Below are 19,353 nucleotides of genomic sequence, written 5' to 3' on the forward strand. Positions count from 1 at the left end.
TTTAGTGCAACTGTTTCAAAAGTCTATTTGTAACCTTTTTTATTAGTTTCACATTTTCTTATGCTATTAGCAGCCCATTTTCTGCTCCCTTCCCTCCCTATTTGACATTTCAGAATGAATAACGAAGCAGTTTTTTAAGTGCATATGCATTTCCTCAAGGAAATCAGGGCTTGAGCACACACGTTGGTCTTTGCATGCATGCCGATGAAGCATGCATAAAAATATGTCTGCCTTTGCTTGCATACATGCCAAAGTCTGACCTTCCATGCTTTGAACTCTTGCTCCAAAATGCAAATACCTAATTCAAGAGGACTGAAGCAGAATAGCGTTGAGTATAACTTCTGGGTACATGGTTCCCATAGCAAACTACGCAGACTTGAATGACATTTCTAAACTGTCCATGTACCAGGAGATGTGGGTTCCTCAGCATGAGGATGAGGAAAATCAGTGCACCCAATGGCCAGGGCAGTCTGCACGGGCTGGCAGACAAGCACCAAGGACTGTGTTCTTTCTGGAGAACTTCTCAGCTAAAGTAGAAAACATTTACGTCCATGTGAATTTCAGATATGAAGGCGAAATAGGTGGGAAAAAACACTTTTGTGGGGCTCAAGAAAGACCCACGTATGTGCATGAAAAAAGCACCGTAATGAATCACCTTTCCAATGTAAGCCATTCTGGGTATGTGCCAAGGTGGAACCTGTGGAAAAGTACGTCAGGTTCAGGTACTGACAGATGAGATGGCAGCTAAGCAAATGTTTTGGGGATAAGCAGCCTTGAATATTGCTTAGGCCTAATTAAGTCTAATATGCCTCATTCATTTCTTTCTGGCCCAGATGCTGGTAATACACTCAAGGGATACTGTTGTGGTGCCAACCACAGTGTTGAATATAACTGAATTTATTTATTAAGAATAAAAATAAATGTTCAAAGGTAAAGGTGGTAGTAATCAAGTCATTTTGTGTCTCATTATATTGGGAAGAAACACAGCCCATCACGCCACAGAAGAAAGATGTTTAGGAGTCCAAATGTGTACACTACTGCTTATGTGCCTATGTGGTGGATTGACCCAGGCTGGACACCAGGTGCCCACCAGAGCCGCTCTGTCAATACCCCTCCTCAGCTGGACAAGGGAGAGAAAATATAACAAAAGGCTTGTGGGTCGAGATAAGGACAGGAAGAGATCACTCACCAATTACTGTCACAGGCAAAACAGACCCGACTTGGGGAAATTAGTTTAATTTATTACGAAGCCAATCAGAGTAGGACAATGAGAAATAAAACCAAATCTTAAAACACCTTCCCCCCACCCCTCCCATCTTCCCAGGCTTAACTTCACTCCTGATTTTCTCTACCTCCTCCCCGCCAGTGTCGCAGGGGGATGGGGAATGGGGGTTGTGGTCAGTTCATCTCACTTTGTGTCTGCTGCTCCTTCCTCCTCATGGGGAGGACTCCTCACACTCTTCCTCTGCTCCAGGGTGGGGTCCCTCCCACAGGAGGCAGTCCTCCATGAACTTCTCCAATGTGAGTCCTTCCCATGGGCTGCAGTCCTTCATGAACTGCTCAGCATGGGTTCCTTCCATGGGTGCAATCCTTCAGGGACTGACTGCTCCAGCATGGACTCCTCTTGCCATGGGTCCACAGGTCCTGCCAGGAGCATGCTCCAGAGCAGGCTTCCCATGGGGTCACAGCCTCCTTCGGGCATTCATCTGCTCTTGCGTGGGGTCCTCCACGGACTTGGTGTCTGCAGAATTGTTTCTCTCACATACTCTCACTCCTCTCTTCTCTGGCGGCAGTTCTGCAGGTTTTTTTCCCCCTTCTTAAATACGTTATCCCAGAGGTGCTACCACCATCGCTGATGGGCTTGGCCTTGGCCAGTGGCGGGTCCATCTTGGAGCCGGCTGGCATTGGCTCTATGGGACATGGGGCAAGCTTCTAGCAGCTTCTCACAGAAGCCACCCCTGTAGCCCCCTGCTACCAAAACCTTGCCATGCAAACCCAGTACAGCATATTTGTTTTCCCTTCCTACACAGACACAGCCAAGGCTGATCTATAAAAAGAAATGCCTACAGACTGGTAGCCTGTGACTACTGATGTACTGATTTTTCTTTTACTCTTCTGAGCATTTGTCCCATTTGGAAGTGTCATGGGAAATATTCTTCACATTGTTTTACAGCCCTCAGTAGCTGAAGAAAATGAGACTTTATTGCTGTAGAAAAAAACTCCACCCTGCCACAATTATTTAGCTGTGTGCGTACATTCAGATGTTGATATGCCCCTATTATAGCACAGATTTACTGACAGCTATGGCTATTGGGAGAAGCCTTGCTCCCCCTCAAATTACCAGCTAAATTTGCCAGCTTCCACAGCTGGTTAGGAATTCAGTTCCTGGTTGGGAATTCAATCAGTCATCGCTGCCAACCCTGAAGGATATCACCAAAATGCTGCTGGAAATGATGCAGAGCTATTTTGACGGGATAGCTTAGAAAGATATTTTCTTAAATACCATATTGCAAAATTGTATGAATTAGCCAAATGGGTCTTCTGGAATTCTCATAGCATTCATATGCAGGCTTTATTACTTTTGTAATTCACTCTTCACTGACTTCTCAGAAATGCCATAAGAGGTGTTGAAAACTCGTACGAAGGACATCTTAGGAGACACAAAGCAAAATCTATCTACAACCACCAGCATTTACTAAAGATTAATTTAGTGCAATGAACATTTCTTTCACACACGTGTTTCTATATAAAAATTAGACTTCACAGTTAGTGTCCTATAGCTCCTACAGCTGAGAAAAGACTTTTCGAAGGTTCTAATGTCTTTGGCGCCTTAGAAAATGTTCTCTCAAATTGCTCATTTGAATTTGGCCTAGATCATACAGTCCTTGGTACGTTATTATCGTTTATTTTTTTCTTATTTTACTTGATTTGTTTGCATCTTCAGTGAGAAATATGGGATGAAGAACAAGAGTGATATACTCCAGCCTAATTTTGCAACATGCTTAGTACTAGCTACTAAATTTCTTTTTACTAAGGATACAGCTGACTGCTTTCCTATTTTGAATTAAATGATTTGTTTGTACACTTAATTTTCTTCAATCTCTTCATCAGCGGAAAAGTACTGATAAAGCACTAGCTGACCATTAGAAGACAGATAAAATAGCGTCATGCATCTTCATTACTACCGTATTCTCTCTGAACTATTTTTTTTTTCCCTTGCAGGACGGTTCTGTTTACTCTGACCTCCGTAGTTGTGCTTGTCATCACTACTGACTGGATCAGCTGGGACAAACTGAATCGTGGATTTCTGCCAAGTGACGAGGTCTCAAGAGCCTTCTTGGCTTCCTTCATCTTGGTGTTTGACCTTCTTATTGTCATGCAGGTACACTCTCCTAATGTTTCATTCAAGCTGCTGAGGCTGCCTAGTCATTCTATTTCCTCTATTGCAAATGGCGTTTAGCTAAGACTACATAAGGGTAAATAAATGTTTAGTTTGCAACCACTATTAGTAGAGGCATTTTATAACACCATTCTCAGTGACTTTGCAAAAAGCCCGCTGGCCTTTTATTGTGAAAACATTGCTGATTTCTCTTCTTAGACTACCAGGTAAGAACTGCATGACTTTCCAGATCAGAAGGTGTTTTCTGCAAAAATGAAATCAGAAAAAGAAACGGAAGCTAGTTGTTTTGTAAATTCAAAGCTTCTGTTAGGAAGATGAGAGAAATTCAGCCAAACAAGAAAGAAATACTTCTATATTTCAAGCATTTACAATATTAGGTATACACACATTGTAGTACTTTAATAGATGAAAATTAGTAATTGCTATTAAGATTCCACTTTCCACTTTCACATGAAGATTTCTTTACTTTGATGACAGGTCCTTGTACCGTAATGTCTTCCGCCAGCAAGGTTTACTGGGGAGATGATTCCCTCCATTCTGCCTGGTGTCTGCTCCTTTGAATCTAGCTGTTAAGAAAGGAATCTGGGTCACAAGTATGTGGCCAAAACCCTCCTTCATGTGATGCTGTGCTCTACCCTTTGCATTTGTCTGTGGTTTGAGCCTTGTGTGAATAACTCACCCAATGTTCTGTGAAGAATTAGGTCATTTGGGCTCAGGCAAGGAAAAGGAGCCTCAAAGGCCTGAGTGACTTTTGCTATTGGTCCTAGACATATTAGACCGTTGAACTGAAGTTTAGCAAAGAACTTGAGAAGAACTGATAGGTCCTTTCTCTCCGGTATATTACTAAGTAACTCTGCTAGCAAAGACCATTTATGAGACACTTAGTCCTCTTTAATGAGATATCTATTGCTTGAGTAATTATCATAGAGGTGACACTGTGGTGGCACTCAGAATTTATGACTGCTGTACTAGGACATAAAAGCTGCATAAAGTCCTGTAGTTCAGTTTTATTTTCCAATGTCCACCACTGTTCAGTGCTCACTGCGGTTCATGGTTAGAACAAGGAGGATAAGAAAGGGAATACTGTTTTTCTGGTAAGATTTCTAGTGCTTTCTTTTCTCTTCCTTTGCATTTTACATTTTGTTTCTTGTTTCAAAAAGATTCAAGAGAATGTATAATAAATGATTGTACTTCACAGGGCTGTAATGAAAGTGTGAATGAAAATTCACGATTTATCAAGCTATACAATTTGATATTGTATGCAGGGTAGAGAAACAGAGTTGTCTTCACACAAAATAATTATTAAATCATCCTTTCGACTTTGAAAAATGAAGTTCCAGTACTTTGACCTTGGAGTTGCTGAATATAGGGAAGAATTTTATGTGAAACAGCCTGTCCCAAGTACTAGTTCATATTTTTACAACACAAAGCAAGAGGTTCTTTTTAATTGCATTTTTGACTGATGTTTGTGTGATGGAGTGAGTTATTTATTTATTTAAAGTTATTTGGACTGTGCAACTAAGTTAGCATGTTTTATTTACAGTGTAGTTCTAGGATCATTGCATTGCTACTGCAATAAAGTCAAATTGAGACAATAAAGTGTTAAATCACAAGTGAATACCATCAGGATCATGATCCTTTGACTGAAGTATGCTTTAGAATTACATGTTTCTAGAAATTCTTTTTAATAGTGTCTCTTTCACAGATTTTTTTTCTAACTTATCAAGCTTTAGCAACAAACTGGTAAAATTAGAAAAAAAGAAAAAAAACACTTAGTATTAAGCAATTGCTGTTTGAGGCCGATGCTAACTAAGAGCACAGATGAAGTCTCATCTAATTTTTGAGAACAGTCACTTTCTGTCCCTCTGAATTGTAGCGTTGATACTGTGTTTAGCAGCAAGAGAAAACCAGTTGAGTTTGGAAACCCGTTCTCAATGCTGTGAAAAATAATCACATAATTGTAAAGGATGGCTTTGCCTTCTTAGTATTATTATAATTTAATATTTATCTAAGCCCTATGTAGAGCATAAGAAAGAAATAAAAGTCTGAGCGGTCCCTGCCCTGAAGAGCTACGTTTTTTTCAGTTAGACATAACCCAGGCAGACATGTGAAGTGGAGAACACAGACAGCTGAACCTTATACAGACAGTTATACATGAGTGATGCTAAAGGGTACGTGCACTTTTTAGCTTTCGTTTCCATCCTGCAACAAACCCTGGCTGCCTCCCAGCCCCACTCTCCTTCTAGTGTGCAAAGGCTCCTCCAGTCCGAGCAATTCACCAAATGTTCAGGGGACCGGTCAGGGAGAAAAGCACAGATGAGAGACAGAGTAGAAGACAGAGACTTGTGTCTGAAATGTAAATGTGGAAGTTATGACCGCAAATATATTAAGACAATCTGAGAATCATGGAGAAGGCTGCAGGACTACAACAGGACTTCATGGATAGTGTGGCTGGCTTCTGGCTCAGGCTGTGTTCCTACATCTTCTGCCAGCCTTGCTGTAGCATATCACCACATCCACCCTCCTTGAAGTGAAGAAAAGGGACCCTGAGTGCCTGTTTTAGATGGCTGTTGTGTATACATCTCCACCTGATTTTAATCACTGTGTCTTTATAATCAATGGAGAGATCGAGGTACAGTTGGGTTGCTTTTAAACATCTACAGTTGGATGAGATGCAGCAGGACTTAGAGGTGCACATTTCTCTCCATGGAGAATGAACAGACCCAACATGACGAGCTGAGAGGAACCATCCCTTAACCCAGACTCAAAAGAAATGTTATGAGGGTGGCACGGCTCGAGTCCAGAGCTGCAGCTCTGCAAGGATCCTGCTCAGCTATTTCCACAGCTCGTCAAAGGGCCAAAGTACTATTTCTCTGCTAGTGTTTTATCAATGAGGCTTCTTTAGCACATGCCTGACTCTTGCAGGCAGGGTGATCTCCACTTCTCCCACTGCTGCCTGGCCACGATTTGCATGGAATTTAAGTTTCAGTGGGTCTAGGACAGCGTATCAGAGACAATACCCACTATAGGCTGTTTGAGTCTGTTCCAGTCCTGGTTGTCAGGACATTTTATCCAATGTAAATACAAACACTGGTTTTTTCAAGTATAGAGATTGCATATTTTCTTACTGGAAAACAACAGATCAAATTCAGTCCAATGCAGGTGAGCATTCGTTCATTTTAAAGGACATGTGCTTGCTTATAGTAAGAAAGTAAAAACTCTATAAGTTTGTTATTTTTTCCACAGTATGGAAGTGATGAAGTTAGTAATTTTCACAATGTGTTTGATTACGCATGCCCTGATAATTGAGATGGGCCAACATATGTATATTTCTGGCACCTATAGCATTCACTGCTGTACATGGGCATCATTATATTTTTAGCCTTAGTTTCAGACTGAGTGCAAGACCACACTTATTAAAGCTGGATATGTAGCAATGCTATTATCATGTAATAGAACTTTTTACTATTTTAATGAAAAATTCACGTATTTAGTTCTCTTTCTCAAAGACGTAATGGAAAAGCTGTTAATTAAAGGCCTAAGTCTGAAAAATGAAACTATAATCCCACATTCCGAATACCTCTATTAGAGCAAGTAGACAGTAACTCATGCATTAGCCTATATACTGCCTTTTTTTTTTTTTCCTGGTGTCATGTTCTTAGTGACTTTGCTAATGGGTAGGAGCCTGTGGTGGCTGGATTATTAAACCTCATGTATCCAGGGGAGATGAATTGTTTCATCTCTGTAGTGTCTTTTGTGAGCGTTTACAGGTTTCTCCAGACTTCTGAAAGACAGTGGAGTATTTCAGCATCACAGTGGAGTTACACGCTGTAGCTACCTTGCTGAGCACTTTGCAAGTCCCACGGTGTAGATTCTTGCAACTCTTATGACTTACTGCAACTTTTTATCTGACAGTACAATCAGATACAATATCTGAGTGATTTAAAAGCTACCTGAAAACAGTGTTTGATTCCAAAAGAAGAATTTATTCTTCAATAAACCAAAGAAATTCTGTATTGGATGAGTGGAATAAACAGAAGCCAGGAAGCACTTATGTCTAAGATTCTTTGAGAAAGCTCTTATATGTGCATCTTTAACCAAACTAGCAAAATAATCCCACTAATACCAAATGGGAATACTCTTATAAAAAAAGCGAGTAGAATTTTGTCCTTCTGGGTAACTTGAAAGAAATGAAGGTCAAAGAGAGTTCGATAATTAACAACATTCCTTATGACTAGTGCTGGTTCTCTGCTTATGTAGGTGTAACGATATCAGCAGACAGATTTTTTTTTAATAATAACCATTTTTAAAATGTATTTTTTGTAATATTTTTGTATGTAAATTGCTTTAATACGTAACTGTAGATCACTCCTTGCTACTGCAGTTGAAAATCAACATATTTAATGGGTGGCCTGTCACTTCTTTTTTTGTTTTGTTTTCTGCAGAATGTCTGGTCCTCTGTCTTTGGTAGAGTTTTAATAAGAGAATTAGAAGGTTAACAGATTGAAGATAATCTGTATTTAGACTCTCCTGTGTTTTTTCTTCTAGTTTTTCATAATTCCCAGAAAAAAAGTAGTTAATTTAGCTACTTTGCAATGTTAATTATGTTTTGTATATGTCATTGTTAAACAGTAACACAGAAACATTATCAGCAACATGGAAGACTCTGGTCTTGTTAACAAATACTTAAAGTGGGGACAGTTCCATTTATTTTCAATTTTACACTGATGGAGTGGCTGTTTTGATTAAATCTAGTGCGATGTGTGAGCACATAAAAAAACACCACCCACAACATCAAGTGCGTAGAAGAAGATATAATTTGCTTGAATACTTAAAGATAGAGTAGAAGTACAGTCTTGTCCACGCAAAGTGGGTAAAGACTTGATTTTTAGAGGTTTGGGGGTTTTTTTAGAAAATCTATTTAACTTTGCAAACATAATTTGATTGTGACTTTTAACTGGATTTACACTCTCTAATTTGATAGAATTAATTTACATGTATACCAACAAGAGGAGAATCCTGATTTACACTTTAAGCAGAATACACAGGTATAGTAGTTTTCCTTTGAAACAGATAAGCAAGAAATTATTCTGTGTCCATAGACAAAGCAAAATACAAAATAATTTGTCATTCCTGTCAGAGTAGATCCTCTCAGCTGTACATTTGATTCACGAGTGGTATAGAAATTTTTTTGTTTCCTAAGAAGCAATAGCAAAAAGTACCAATGTATAGTTTGTTCCCGAGGAAGTTACCAAACCTGGAATGAAAATGTCCTTCTAAAAACCTCCCATTCAGCACAACCACTTCTGAAGAAGCAAGCTTTTGAATGTCAGTGTACTTTCCATCATACCTTTGCTGGGTTTTGTAACATATGAAAACACAATAATAAAATGCAAGTCAAAACCCGTGAGAAACATCTGTGTTAGTGAAGTTTGCAAACAACTTTTGCAACTGTCTCTGACAGTCCGGATTTCTGTATGTGAGGGGTTACTATGTTTTTTTATTCATCTACTACTTGCCCTTTCAAGATGGGAACCTAGCCATAAGGGCAGGTGACCAGTGACAGGTTTTTCAGAGGAGTCAGGATAGATGGGAATTCACCTTTAATAAAACTGACAGCAGATCCAGCTCCATTACTGGTGTCCCCAGCCGTTACCATATGGCAAGGTTTTACAGGGATGAGCCATATACCCTGGACTACTTTTTTCAGATATTGTGTGGAGTGTTTCATTCCGCTCAGAGTACATTGCTCTTCACTAGCAGATTTTAGACATGCGTGTCAAACAGCATTACAAAAATGGGTAAGCATTTTGAACACACGCTTGTACTCAGCTAATTGTGCAATGTTTTCTGAAGAACCCTACTGTGAGGGTTGGCTCTGCGGTACTGTATCTCCCATGGCCTGCAGATCTCTGAAGGAGAAGGGGACAAGTTCAAGTGAGGTGATTTTGGGAGAAACCTTTCTATAGCAAGTAATAGGTTTTCCTTCCTGCAAAGTCTCTCACGTAGGAAAGACTTTCCTTTCTTCTTTTGTCCTTTCTACATCCTCCTCCTTCTATGGATCGTGGAAGTGATCCTTATTAGCACTGATGTAAAACATTAAAAAATAATCCTGAAAAATAAAAGTGAATTAGAAAGACTAGAAGGGAACAACTCTTGATCTACAGCTTTGCTTTATTTGTACTTACTACAAATTCAAGTGACAGACTTGAGTACATTCCTAAATAGTGTTTAACCGACAAAATGATAAAGTTTCTCATGCCATTATTGGCACCATGGCATTTGTTTCTAGTGGGTCAGACACAGGTCTTTCTTGCCTGTTCTACAATTGTGGATTATAGAATCTGCCTCCACCGCTCCTACTCATGGATTTATATCCGCATTGAATTTCTCAGTCCCAAAGTGCTTTTTTTTGTTTCCCTGAGAGTCACTGGTTTGAGGGTTATCGAGTCTTTCTCCCTTGTATTTTGAACACAGAACAGTAGCTCTCCTGAGCTCCACTTCCATCCATCCCATCAGACATCTGTTTTCGGTTAGCTTTCCTGTATCTTCTGCCTGTGAGTGGTATCAAGGGAGTGGGTTACTTCCTGGCTATCGTGTACTGAGAGGGACAAGTTAGTGTGGTCCCAGAAGTGGCCCGTTCGACAGCTCAGGAACAAGCAGCTAGAAATAGGAGTCAGCGTCCCACAAAGTGAAATGTTCCTGTCCCTCTCCTGGCAGGGAAGTGAGGCTCTGAGGAACTGGTGCATGGACCCTTCCTCCACACCTCCTTCACATTGTTGTTTTCTGTGGACAAGGCAAAGAGAGTGGAAATGTACTATACTTGTAGAACAGAGAATAAAATAATGCATTTGAAATCCACTGCTTTTATTTCGAAGGAAAACACATTTTGAGTTTGATGGAAGTGTATGCAGTGTTTATGTAAAAGGGTGATGAGGGGGGAAAAGTACAGCGTTGTTTTGTGTAATTAAAACCCAGAAGTTTCTCTTGGAATATTTTCAAGGTCCAGCTGGATGTATAAATTCCTTTTGAAAATCCCTGAAACATTCCTTTGCCCTCTTGCCAGAACTCACTGTAAAGTACAGTTTATTTCTTCAACTCTTTCAGTTACTTTGGGACTAAGAAAATGATAAGCAAAATCATTTTCCCCTGAGAAAAGGTGAGTGTATCTTGTCCCTTATTGCACATTATATACCCTACCTTTTTAATGAGCTGTCTGGTTTATACTGCAGTGTTTTCATTCTGTGCTTGTCTAATTTGATAACCAGCACCATCATTTTATGCTGTGGATTTTGTCAAACAAGACATGTGAAGTACAGTATTTTTAAGTACATTTTGTCCTTTACACTGGTTGTGGATGGTTCAGTCTTACTTGGCTGCATTATATTTGTCTCAGACATTATAGATGCAACTCCAGGGTTTGCTTCAGCTGCTGTAACTTGGTGTGTTTGTGCTGACCTGAATCCTATTGTGCCAATTATACTGGCTGAGAGCTGGGCCCTTTTTTTAGCTCTGTGACTCAGTTCCTCATTTACTGAAAAGGAACAACTGTAGTTCTTTTCTTTCACTAGTTGCCTGATTGTCTGCTTAGCCCCTAAGGTGCTCAGAGAAGGATGCTGTCTGACTTGGTACAGCTTCTAGCATAATCAGGCACCAGTCCCAGCTGGAGCCTCTTGGCTCTGAGATGACTACACACAAAATGAATTAGCTGAAAAAGCTTCTCATTTGTCACAGTCATTCCCTTTTACCCTGACAATGGGTACGTGCCATACATGTGACACTGAGGCCCTTGTTTTGCAGTGCAGGTATTTGCCTGATATAATGAAGCAGTTCTCCAAAAGCAGACCTAGCATTTTCGCACACGACTCCCTGAAACCACCATATCCAGCCCAAATGCAGAAAACCCATGGAGTTCTAGGAACAAGAAAAGCTGGAAATTCTTTGCAAGTCTTTCACAGAACTATTTTCATCTTCAGTTGCAAGGAGAGTCTTTTCACAGATTCTGCTATAATCAGTGTGTGATAGGCTTTGTTGTTGTGGGATGTATGTCTGATGAGCGTTGCATTGCTTAAGATTATATTGCTGTGATATATATTGATATAACAGTAATGGTGACATTCAGATAATTTCAACTCTCCACAGCAATGCTCTGGAATATATTATTTGATTGTAGAAATCTGCTTTGTAAGGAGCGTTGTTACACAAGTTTTTATCTAAAAATGAAAAATCTGAGATGAGATTGAACTGGTTCAGCTGTCTTCTAAGTGATAGAATTGCATGCAATTTGTAAATGCAACCATGTGAGTTAAAAAAAGAAACATAAACCATAGTTTGCCATCACTAGATAGAGTGTTGCCTTAAGACAAGTTTTATGCCTGTCAATATCTTACATTTAGCTACGTGGCATACTGAATTTACAAGACTTAGTGACAGGTTGTACCTGGGCATATAGATCCACCTAGCAACAATACCGAGTTCAAGTAAGGAGAAGGAGCAAAACCAGCTTGGTTGCTCTTAATCAAACCTTAGAGGGGAACAGAAACAAAAATATGCCTGATATTGTTGGTCTAACTGCATTATTTCTGCAAAGCTGATTGAATGGCAGTTGTTTATACTTCCTTGGAAAGATTGAAGCCTGTTATATGAGACATTAACAAAAAGACATGCTTACTTTTATTGCCTTTGAGCTCTTCTAACATGTTATAAAGCTGCTGCTTTTCTTTGTATAACAAAAGGGACATATGTAGTTAATCACTGCGTGTCTTGAGATACTGAGTACATTAGATATTTTTGCATCTGTTAGAATCAGACTTTACTGAACCCATCAATAAGTAATTCATTCTCGTATGGGTAGAGGAGGGGAAGTATTCCCTAGTGCTTTTAGTGATTTGAAATTATATTTGCAATGGTTTCTGATTTTGAACTAACATTTAATTACTCAGCTGTATCGTGCTTGGCGTCATGTCCCTGTGGGTCATAGGTGTTGTGTAAGCGTGGCCTTAAGTCAACCAGGCTTCTAGTCTCCTACAGGTCAGAAGCTAAAAAGTTTCTCTTTTCTGGAATATGACCATGTTTGCCTGCCCATCCTGTAATGCTCATTAGGGAGAGGAGATTCCCCAGCATAACACTTACCAGATCTGACAGATAGATTGGGGACCAGCACTACATGACACAGTGTGAATCTGTGTTTCCCACTGGAGCAGTGAAGCAACTAAATCAACATGCATCCAAATAGTCTCAGTAGTGCACTGCAGCTGACTTTGGACTGTACTGTCTCGGCTGGTCCCCAAATAATTAACCTCTTCTTTATCTCTTCCTAGTACCTAGATAGTATTTGCAATATAATTTTTTATTAAGATTCCTTAGAGCCCTGCATGAGCCAACGGGTGCTGTAGGTGCATTAACACATTGTCGCTATTGTTGAAATGGTACAAACAGAGACAAAAAACGATGTTAATCAAACTGGGAAAGAGCTATATTTTTCACCTCCCTCCCCCAACACTTGTTCGATTGCTGCAGTAGCCAGTAATGCTGAACTTGTCTTGATACCTCCGATGCCAGAATGAGACAGCCTCAGGTAGTATGTGATGAGTACAGCTGGCTCCATATGCCTTCATCTCCCACTTTGTTAGCAGGGAGGGCAGCCGCAGGCATGGAGGGGACTATCCATTATCAACCAATGCAAGGTGGAGCTGTCAGGGCCTCTGAACCAGGCACTGCATCCATTTCTCCCTGGATGAAGGCGAATTAAACAGACACTTTCAGGTCTGGCTCTGAGCAAGGCAGTCCATGTCCTAAGGCATGGGGGGGGCGGTTTGAAGCACTCAGAAGGGCTGTAAGAGAGAGAGGCCCGGGCCCTGCAGCTGCAGCTGCAGCTCCATGCCTAGCTCCATGCCTAGCTACCTCCAGCTCGAAGCAGCCATTTGCAAGCAGTTCCCTGTCTCTGAAGACAGACCACAGTTGTAGCCAGCTGGTCCTGCTGGGCAGGGTAGCATGGCAGCGGGGAGAAGGACTTGAAACTGGCTTGATCCCCTGAAATCCTCTCCCTCCATCCAGCAATGCTGTACAGCACACCAGTGGCACAGAGGTAGGCACAAAGCAAAGGCAGATGCTGGTGGTGGAGCCCTGCTCCCGGGATGAAGTACTCACATGGTTTCAGTGAGCCAAACCTGGTAGAGCTGCTTTTCTGCTGCAGCCAGCCACATTTGGCTTGCACCTTCAAGAAGCTTTTATTCTGTCTTGGCCAACTCTGTTTCCATCTCTTCTTCAACAACTGTAGAAGCCTATGGAGCACTGCATTTCTCAGTGCATTTATGGCTTGCACCCCCGCCCACATTAATTACGTGATACAGTAATCCTGAAGATTGCACTGTAGCTGTTCTGGCTGGTACTGGTCATTTTGGGCTATGATTTTATTTCATCTTTCAGGAGAGACATTCTAGCTCTTCCTTTCATACAAAACCAGCTTCGATGTCACTCTCTGTCAGTTCTCAGTGAGCTTTGCTATGATGTTGTTTCCCACATCAGGTACCACACGCGGAATTAAGTGATGGAAATTTGTGGCTAGGTAATCCATTTTATCAGCGGTAGATGAAAATGAGAAAACAGTGTACATCTCTTTCTAATGTATCTTACTATGGATTTAAGGGTATAATCCTATAATCCTTCTTGGATTACTCTTTGCTTTTAGTTTCTCTCAGGTCGTCTTTGGGCTTGACTGTACAATGTGCAGCATGCATTAGGTTTATAATGAAATTTCATTCTGCTTCAGAACTCTGTGCCTAAAGTGGAGAAACAAAGAATCCTCAACAGCAGCAGTGATCCCATGTACAGCACACGATCTATTTAGGAGTAGGTGGCAGAAAAGTGATTAAGTGATCTGCTTTATCAGGCAGCCAGAGTTAAAGGAAGCCAAAGGGACTGTTGTCCCATCTCGAGTCTGCAAGTGTACTTTTTGGTGGCCCTGATTCAGACTGGTTTCTGCAGACTGTGTGTTGGAGAAGGCTGCTCAGACTGTCCAGACTGTGCCCCATAGCATTTCTGAAGGCAGCCTGCTTGGTGCTGCACCAGCCACCTGTGGCTGCCACCTCCCAGGCAAGAGCTGCAGTGTATTCTCTTGGCTGCAAGTTGGTAACTTTTGTCCTGACCTTAAGGTGCAAAGCAACAGCTACATCTTCTGAATGAATGTTAAATACCCTTGGGGATGTTTCTGGCATCTGGGCCAAACAATTACTGCACTAATCTAAATTATACAAACTCCTACTATTCCTCAAGGTCAGGCTGCAAAGATTTGCATATCTGGACAAAGTGTTCCAAATACAGGGGATGAGAGAAAGAAAAGTATCACACAAACAAGCCTAATATCAGAATGAGCAGATGATGATTTAAGCAACACAAATACAGTTACACATAAAAAATGGTGTTAAAAATGAGACAACACTATTGAGGCTGCAGAGTCATGCATTCAGAAGTTAGGAGATGCCAGAATTAAGGTCACCAGTATAAACTTTTCACCCCTACTGTGTGTAGGCATTATGATACAATCTTTAATTATCTATTCACATCCCATTTTTCCACAGGACCTCTGTCTCACTTGCTGCACTGGATGAATGGTGTTCACTTAATGAGAAGCTATTCAATATTTTGGTTTACCCTTTCTGTGCAGCATGTGGCCCTAGGCCTTACTTACTGCACACTATTGAAACCTTGATATGAAGATGAAATCATTCATTTCCTCGTGGGCTTTTTTGTGACACTCATCGCTGTACTTCCTAAGGGCTTTTCAAGCATTAATGTATTTATCTTCACAATAGCCTTCACAATAGGAGTATTATTGTCTATTATTGTCCACATTTTATACTGAGGCACAAAGAAATTGAAGACAGAGAGTCCCTAATTTGAGATGTCTGAGGACATTATTAGGAAAATTTATATTATTACCCATCTTTTAGCTGAGCGGTTACCTAACTGGGGGAGGAGGGTTTAGCATATTATTTCATTAGGAGCAGACAGAGCCACATATTTACTTGATGTAATCCTATACATTATACTGACAGCCCTATTTCCCTTGTAGAATTCAAACAGTTGTAAAAGCAGTTTCTTTGCTTATTTTGAGTGATGGCTATAACTGTGTCATATATTTAGCTCCATAAAAAAGACTGGTAACTTTTTACGCTGATCTTAAAGGAGTACAGGGCAGTCCTATCTAGGTAGTGCTATGCACTATAGGACTCTTGCTATCCCTACGGATATTTTGTCAGTCCTTTCTCTTCTCCCCAGTGGCAATATATTCGGGTCCAGCTCTCATTGATTTCAATACCAGCCATGGACACTTGTCACTTGAACAAATCTAAGCTTAGGTGGGATGCGGATGCAATCACACGGAAAAAAAAATGGCAAACAATTTATAACTGCTTGGGAATCGTTTGGTTTTAGAAATTCACTTAGTATCTCACAGATGTGTCACGGCAGATTTGGCCAAATTCAGTTCCTCCGGGCAGCAGTGACCCCTGTAACAAGAGGCAAATGTTTTCACATCTGCTGCTGCCTCTTGCATTTACACCCTTCTTCCCACACACCTTCCAGCTTGGCCAGCAGATGCAGAGCGCAGGAGAACAGGGGTCTCTGTCACTATATATTCCCACCTCGCAATCACAAGTTAGATCCTCTTTAATGAAAAAGGGTTGTGTCCTCTGGAACAAACAGCGTGTGATCATGTAACTAAGGATTGTACCATACATACACACACGGTACAGATAACCTTAGCATGACATCTCCTAGTTCATGAGTCTTCACCATTGAAACCTCCAGAGAGTTCCCTTAATGCAGGACTTTCTGTGTGCATATATCCTTTAGTTTTTACAAAAAGATAGCGACCTCAAAATCAGACGTCTGCCATATAAATCCAATGTGTCTTATCAGGGTACTGGAACTGTTAGCTCCCCTGCACAGATTTGTGCCATGTGAGCTACCTGCTAATAGCAGTGTGTGGTTTTTCTTCTGATAAGCCACTTCAGAAGGAAGAGGAGACACGTACTTTGCCTCTGGGCTTCACAGGTGCTTGTTAACAGCAGAGGGTGGTGATAATTGGAGTCATGGTGACCGGTCCAAACTCCAGAGCCAGAGAGGCACTGACACTTTCTGACTATTTCCCCAAACTTGGCTTTTTCCTTCCTGTCACTTCCAAATCCTCTCTTCATGTCTCCCTCTCTGCCCCCATCCTGGGTCCTCCTCATCCCTGGTTCTGTGACATATCCCATTACTTTTATCCAATTCCAGTTTTCAGTCTCTGAGTCTCTCATTTCTAGTCTCCACATGCAGTGAATCCTAATCATCCACTCCAAGCCTGCTGTCCAAATCAAAATCTCTTCTCTTCTCCCTTCACTCTCTCCCCAGGTCAGTCCTTTTTCCTTAGCCAACCAGTCCCAATCTCCTGCTCCCATCCCCACCATCCTTTCTAACACTCCACCTTCTTGCCCTGATACAAGTCTCTCCCCTCCTCTTGCTCCTTTTGTGTAGCCTATTCCAATTTTCCTATCAAACCTTTCTCTCTCTGCTCTCATTCCCCTTCACAGCATGGCCCAGGTGGACACAGCCTTCATTTAACTGTGTGGCTGCACACAGATATGCCAAACCTTCTGCTCGGCCTCTTAGAGAGGGCTGGTGGGGAGGGAGGAGGAATGGGGCTTGGGCCACTGCATCCCTGCTAGACTCAGACCCAGAGCCGGGAGCCCTCCTGCCCCCATCTTCCCTCAGCTCCAGGTGCCTGGCTCCATCTGCACGCAGAGTACTTGGGATCAGTAATTACAGGAAAGCTGACTCTCCGTCCCTCAGCTGCTGTGCAGGGCCAGCTCAGTCCCTGTTTGAGAGCAGCTCAGAGTCTTGCCAGCAAAAGCAATCGGGGTGGGAGGCAAAGGGGGAATGGAGGATGCTCTGTCTCTCTTCTGAGAATGGCAGTTTCGTAGTCTGATGAGCTCTGGGAGCTGAGAGACACTTTGGCATGCTGAGTGATGCACAGTGTGTGAAGATACTTGTTTCTGAACCTTTAGCTAAATTCTTGCAAATATGAAAATTATTGACTTTTTTCAAAGGTACCTTAAACTCTTCCAGTTTGGGGCAGATATTCACGGGGAAGCAAAAGGCACATCTGACACAAAGTTACTCCCTTGCTAAACTGTACGTCTCTACTTCAAAGCATGAGGCGTTTCTACACATCATAGCAGCTTATTTTCTCTTTGGTCTCACTCTCAGAAGTGTTTGAATGGTGCAAGTTGAAAATGTCAAAACCCTAAAACAGAAACATAGAACCAAACAGAAAAAAAACAGCCTGAGGCAGACACCTGGCATGGGCTGTGTTCAACCCAAGCAGTTAAATTTGGAAAAGTTATAAGCAAATGAAATCAGTATATTGTACACAGGCACACGTGAACGGTAAGCATCAATGCTGTGATTTCTGTCTGTTCTGTATGGCACCTGCCGCGGTGGTAACTGGGTGCCCTTGTGTTGTATGAATTCCTCTAGTGCCATTTCAATAGCAAAATAAACCCCAAACAGCTCTCTTCTCATAGTGCAAACAGTTTGTTGCATTTCTCTCTTTTGCACTTATAAAATTACACCTAAGGACTGAGAAGGGCAAAAATCACCAGGGTTTCCCATACAGAGTTTTCTCACTCTGTTGCTCTGTGGTTGGGAGAGGTCCAGAAGGAAGAACAGCCTCTGCCCCCTTCACCTGCTGAACTTCAGATCGTCAGAGGTGAGGCTTTTCCCAGCTCTACAGGGCTGTGCTCCAGCATCCTGGCTCCATTTTTAGCCTTCACTCACACAGTGGCTCCAACTTGACACAACTGCATTAATTTGCAGGCAAAATGCCTAGTTCATACTGGTGATGCTCAGAGTCTCAACAGTTGTTAGATAGCCACTTCCATGTAATCATTTCTCAACCTCATTTTCATATTCATTTTTATAGCAATAATACTCTTGCTTTTCCTTTACATAGCACTTCTAAGTATAAACAACTTCGAACACTGAAAAGACCTGAAAAATAAAGTTTTCATTCCCCATGCAGAGCTGGTCCATAAATTTCCACAGTGTGTCCCAATGCAAATATGCAGTTATGATGTTTCTTCTATAAAGTATGCCTCAGTGAGTATTGCCAAAGGGACTACCTGTCAGGACAATGTTGTCCATCAAATGCAATTATTTACTTGATCAATTACCAGTATTCTTAATTTATAAGACACAGATTGCTATTGGAAATGCAGAAAAGTAGCGAGAGTCTTAAAAGATAATAGTTAAACTACGGATTCCCTTGGGGATGGGATAACCATGTCTGTACAGTCACACAGAACCATACTGGCATACAGGCTAGATCGGCCTCCAGGTTGTATAAGAAAATTAAATAAAATTATTATTATATTTTATGGGGAAATTATAGATTCGTATAACATTAAAGTCAGAATGAGAACATGAACTCAGTTTTCCTTAGTGATCTAGTTCTAAAAGGTAATACATTCTGGTAGAAATCCTTGTGCAGACTCATACTTACAAAAAGAAAAGTTCAGAGATCAGATATGTGGCTGACTTTACATCACGGAAATCAGTGAAGGCTTTTGGAGTGGTTTTCAGGGAAGTAGAATGTTGTCATTAGTGCCAATTAAGTAGCGAGCCTTGAATAACTGTTTTCTGTCAAAGAAACTGTTTCATGGGGCTTTGCTTTTTTTATTAACATAAGGTTTTCCATGTGTCTAGTTAGGATTCATATAAAACAATTAAGTCTTTAGAATTAGGTGTGAGACAGTATGTACAGGAACTGTGTATGTTTATCAAGAAGGAAATAGTACTGCTTGCTTCTTAAATGGTTGCTACAAAATATACAAGAGTGACATGAGTGATATTATCCTTGTATTTTGACTCAGCATTTAAAGCAAGAAGTTTGGCAGCTGACTGCAGGAAAA

General features: G+C 41.1%; 1 protein-coding gene across 2 annotated transcripts in view; it reads left to right on the plus strand.

Moving 5' to 3' along the window:
- TMEM117 (transmembrane protein 117) overlaps nucleotides 1–19,353 on the plus strand; it is a 221,629-nt gene that overhangs the window by 176,784 nt on the left and 25,492 nt on the right. For both annotated transcript variants that reach the window (XM_087764857.1, XM_087764858.1), the window contains exon 6: nucleotides 3,223–3,382. In XM_087764857.1, the coding sequence (XP_087620983.1) occupies nucleotides 3,223–3,382 (160 nt within the window). The remainder of the gene's footprint in view (nucleotides 1–3,222; nucleotides 3,383–19,353) is intronic.

This window comes from Nipponia nippon, unplaced genomic scaffold (assembly GCF_047370975.1).
Source record: "Nipponia nippon isolate SJK-2023a ecotype South Korea unplaced genomic scaffold, ASM4737097v1 scaffold_3, whole genome shotgun sequence".
Classification (NCBI taxonomy): Eukaryota; Metazoa; Chordata; class Aves; order Pelecaniformes; family Threskiornithidae; genus Nipponia; species Nipponia nippon.